Consider the following 5,038-nt stretch of genomic DNA (forward strand, 5'->3'; position numbering starts at 1 on the left):
CGGTGCTGTCAGCAGGAGCAGGGAGGTGATCATGCCCCTGTACACGGCTTTGGTGAGGCCTCATCCTGAGTACTGCGTCCAGTTTTGGGCCCCTCACTACCAGATGGACACTGAGGTGCTGGACCATGTCTAGGGAAGGGTACTGAAGGTGCTGAAGGGTCTAGAGCACAAGTCTTACAAGGAGCAGATGAGGGAACTGGGATTGTTTAGCCTGGAGAAAAGGAGACTGAGGGTAGACTTTATTGCTTTCTATGACTACCTGAAAGGAGGTTGTAGAGAGGTGGCGGTAGGTCTGTTCAAACACGTAACAAGTGACAGGACAAGAGAAAATGTCCTCAAGTTGCACTAAGGGAAGTTTAGATTGGATATTAGAATTACTTTCTTTACTGAAAGGATTGTAGGGCATTGGAATGGGTTGTGCAGGGCAGTGGTGGAGTCCTTGTCCCTAGAGATATTTAAGAGTCAGGTAGACATAGTGCTTAGGGATATAGTTTAGTCAGGGACTTAACAGTGTTAGGTTAATGATTGAACGCGATGATCTTAAAGGTCTTTTCCAATCCAGGCAATTCTGTGATTCTGTGAAGTATAGTAGATCTATGAATGGGGTTTTTCTCTTTCTTTTCATTTTGGTTTGGTTTGGGGTTTTTTTGGGGGAGGCCTTTTAAGAAGAATCACAGGCTTAGTTTGATTAAAATATTAAAAAAATATACTAACAGGATGTTACTACTAATTAATCTTATTTAAAGATGCGATGAGCAAAAGCAGGCTGATTAACAATAATAGTAATAAACCCAAAAGGTAGCAAGCCTTCTGGATGAGCTACATCCGCTTGGTCAGAAATCTGCAGGCGCAGTGTATTAAGCATCTCTAAAAGGAGATGAGATGCACGGTCCATTCTCACTGAAATACAGTTTGTCTCTGTGCTCTCCTGAATACTCAGTCCACTGCTAGTTAGTGTCAAGCTGTTGTGTATTAATTCACCGTGGGCTGGAGGTGCTCAGCGAGAAGCTGCGAGTGTCGGTGAAGGTAGCAGAGTGCTGCTGGGAGAAGGACTCTTTCTCCTTCTTTATCAACTTCAATAGCCTCTTTAGGCTCTGAAGGTAACACCTTCTGAATACGTGCAGACTCTACCAGCTGTTCTGCTCCCTCCTGTGTTTCCTTCAAGAGGTGAAGGAAAGCGTGGGAATATGAGAACAGGAGTCATGTCTATTTTTGTTGATGCAGTTTATTTGATGAATAAGAATGCCCTTGGCTCATGTCTACCTAAATAAATAACTGCCAGTTCCTTAAGTGCAGAAGTGATACTTAAAAACAATTTTAAACCGATACAGCTTTTTTCCAAAGAAGTAGAAAATCTATTTTGTGTAAATATGTGAACCCTGTGTACAAGACTAATATTATAATATGAAAGATATAATAAATTTTGTCCTAAACCAGCTAGGCCTCATGTTTGACCTGCTGAAATCTAACTCAAAATGGCAGGAGGTTTCAGGCCCCAAATGTACTGTAAAACAGTCTTCACCTGTTGAAAGTTCATTTAAATGTCTTAAGATATACATCACTTTTCTACAAAATAAAATAACAAAATAGTATTTCTGTAAAAGTTTTGTAGGCATTTACCACTCTATATACAAGAGTATGTATTGCTTTTAGCAAACGCCTTGACTTGATCTGTACGTGGTAGTAGTTTGTTATATGAACATCCAGATATGCCACCAAGGTAAAAAGAAGTTTGAGTGACTTGAAAATGCTTGTCCCCATCCACACGTTTATGTAACTACCAGGTATCGGGTGAGCTTTTGCCAATTTCTTGTATGTATTAATGTAGTCAGATTGGAATGTGGCCTGGCTAACTGAAAGGGAGAAGTGCCTATGTAACGTCTGTTCAAGTTCACTGTTTCTAAAACCCTAAACATTCACCATCTGTCAAGATAGATAAGAGGGATTATGGCATGAGTTGTCTGTGAACCACTACATTCTGATAGTGTCCTCTTTTTGAGCATAAAGGAACAGTGTGAAAAGCATAGAGAAACTTTTTTTGTTTGGCTTTTAAACTAGAAATATCGAATTTTGTGGCAGCCAAGTTACCCCTTTTGCAAAATCAAGAACACACTTCTGATTTGGTTGAATACCGGGCTTATGCTGTGCAGTTCTTACTAACTTATGGTGAGTAAATTTCCCTAGATACACAAAAAATACCCACCTGTGTGCCTCTCTTTTACAGTGGTTACGGCGTGTAACATGGCAGGTGCTGCTATGTACGAGCTGGTGCGAGTAGGCCACAGTGAACTGGTGGGGGAGATTATCCGACTGGAAGGTGATTTGGCAACTGTCCAGGTGTATGAAGAAACATGTATCCTTTTCACTGATCCCCCTTGGGCCTACCAGACTGCAAAGTCCAGAGCATAGCAGTGATTTAGGGTGAAAATGATGAACAAAGCTGACTGAGACCAGCACTTGGTACTTCTCATGCCAGCAGGACATCTGTTCTGCACATCTTTTGTAAATTTCAATGGTTTTGAGGTTAATAGTACCTTGCTTGGCTGTGTACCAAGGAGACTTTTGAAGTGGAAGTCAAATAATTTCTCCCTTAGCATTCAAGTTCACTGTAATTTAAATATTACAGCTCTTTGTTAAGGAAGTTGTTTGACAAATGTCAACTATAAATGGAAAAACTACTGAGCAGTATTTGTTGCTTTTTTTTTTTTCTTTTGAAAACTATGCTTGTGTAACACTTAAGTAGGAAATGTGAAGTGGGCAAGTTGCTGCCTTCTGGGCAGAGTATTTTGCCAGATGCAATAGATTACATTTTTGTTTCTGCATTGTACTTATAGAATCTCGGTCCAGCTTGGACACAGCATGTATTCTAAAATGTAGTTAACTTAGAATGTATTTTCTATTATAGAAGTATGTCAGAAAAGAAGTCATAAAACTTGAAGCCAGACTTTCTTTTATTCCTTGTGTTCTTTTAAATGGAAGAGTTGGCTCTGTGTGTGTGTGTAGAGGCTAGGGAAAAGCCTGTGCTGTTTCCCAAAGATTTGCTCTGAGGAGCTCTGTGGTAAACTGGTGCCTAGCTTTGGTCTGTACCTAATATCATTTTAGATGGCATCATTGTTATGATATGCAGTAGCTTTCCATCAGTACATGGAACAAGTTCGAACATACTTTACTCACAGGTTTCTGATGAGAAGGCTCTGTCACAGGGCTCTGAAATCCATTCTGGGCTCTGAAATCCAATCTGAAATCTTGAGTCTCACATAGGGTTTTGGAGGTTTCTTTTGAATTCTAGTAGGGCCTTTTGCCAAACTGCTGGCCCTTTGCAGAGAAGACCATTGCGCATCTTTGGAGCTTAAATAGTGCATAGATTGGACAACCTGATACTGGAGAGGGGGAAAGTATTGCTGGTCTTGGACAAGCTCCCTTTAAAATTAGACTGCTGTCAAAAAGGCTGTGCAAGGCCCAAGGTCAAAACACTTGCACTTTCTAACAAATTTTGAAGTGAAAAGTTAGATATTTCATAACATTATCTGACTTTAACAATCAAACATGTTTTCTGGATTTGAAGGTTTAAGAAATGCCTGATGTTTTGTCCTCTTGCTGCGTGGAGCTCCAGTAACCTCATGCTTATAGTCGACTTGAACTAATGATAATAAAGCAGAATAGTTACCCCTGCTTTGTCTCTCTGGAGAATGAGCAACTTCATTTCTTAAGCAATTTCAGCTTGAGTTCGGTATAAAGCCTATGTGCTTCTCAAATAATGATATGTAATACAGTGATGAAAATATTACCTTAAAATCAGACACGTAGTTTGAGTATGGTGTTGTGAATGTGATGCCTTCTGCCCTGTTTTTTTCCCTTTCTCTGCATGAACTTTTCCTTAGCAAATCTTTAGCTGGTGTCTCTGTAGGAGATCCTGTACTCCGTACTGGCAAACCCCTGTCAGTGGAACTAGGGCCTGGCATTATGGGAGCTATTTTTGATGGTATTCAGAGGCCTCTCTCAGACATCAGCACTCTGACCAAAAGTATCTATATACCTAGAGGTGTCAACGTGTCAGCTTTGAGCCGAGATGTCAAATGGGACTTCACACCTTCCAAAAATCTGCGGGTAGGTTCTGACAAATCCATCTTTTCCCTCTTGCTCCTCTACCCCCAGAGCTTAGGGCCAGGGCAGAGTGCCAAGGTTATGACTGCTGGGAGCTATGGTTAATGCTCTGTTAAGTCTGCGAAAAGGGATGCTAGGAGGAGGTGGTAGCAAAATATAAGACTAGATGGGGATCACCAAAACTTACTCAGTGTGGCTTACTGTGTGTTGCTGCTGCATGTGAGAAACCTGCAAAGTTTCATGGATTTGGAAAACCCTGAAGAAGCTAGTGGGATTGCACCAGGTATTAGCAGGAGCAGGTGTTACCTGAGCAAAAAGAACGACTGCAGCACATGTTTTGCAAATAGTGAAGATAGCCTTAGACCTGGAAGATGTCACTGGTTTAGCCCTTGGCAACATCTTTTTTCCAACCCTTCAGGTTAGCATATGCTATCCTTTCTCTGCTTAACACATTAAGCTGAGAGGTATACGAGAAACAAGGAAAATTCCTTGCATTGGTCAGTAATTGCTACTGTCTGAGCCTTGAAAAGCACCTGTACCCTGATAGTGTTGCTCTCAGTATGCTGTTACTGTAATGAGTTATGCAAATGGGCTACCATGCTATAACAATGTATTTATTAAGGGAGTAATCAGAGTGCTAGACTTAATAGCTGTAGTTATTTTATACAGTTCTTTGTCAAGGTTATTTTTTAAAACTGGAGTTCCCTCTTATGACTAATACATCTGTTCTGATTTTAGGTTGGCAGCCACATCACTGGTGGAGATATTTATGGTGTGGTGAATGAAAACTCACTTATCAAACACAAAATCATGCTGCCCCCACGGAACAGGGGTACAGTTACATATATTGCTCCACCAGGAAACTATGATACTTCAGTAAGTCTCCCAAACAACAGTAGTTGGTATATTCCACCTCACGAGGTTGATACACTCT

At 40.8% G+C, this 5,038-nt stretch overlaps 1 protein-coding gene across 1 annotated transcript in view; it reads left to right on the top strand.

Annotated features, from left to right (window-relative positions):
* The window catches only part of ATP6V1A (ATPase, H+ transporting, lysosomal 70kDa, V1 subunit A), an 18,583-nt gene that overhangs the window by 587 nt on the left and 12,958 nt on the right, over positions 1 to 5,038 (top strand). Inside the window, exons 2-4 of the mRNA XM_009878118.1 lie at positions 2,225 to 2,353; positions 3,893 to 4,107; positions 4,843 to 4,980. Coding sequence (XP_009876420.1) covers positions 2,225 to 2,353; positions 3,893 to 4,107; positions 4,843 to 4,980 — 482 coding nt within the window. The remainder of the gene's footprint in view (positions 1 to 2,224; positions 2,354 to 3,892; positions 4,108 to 4,842; positions 4,981 to 5,038) is intronic.

The sequence above is a fragment of the Apaloderma vittatum genome, unplaced genomic scaffold (genome assembly GCF_000703405.1).
Source record: "Apaloderma vittatum isolate BGI_N311 unplaced genomic scaffold, ASM70340v1 scaffold15371, whole genome shotgun sequence".
In the NCBI taxonomy this organism is placed as follows: Eukaryota; Metazoa; Chordata; class Aves; order Trogoniformes; family Trogonidae; genus Apaloderma; species Apaloderma vittatum.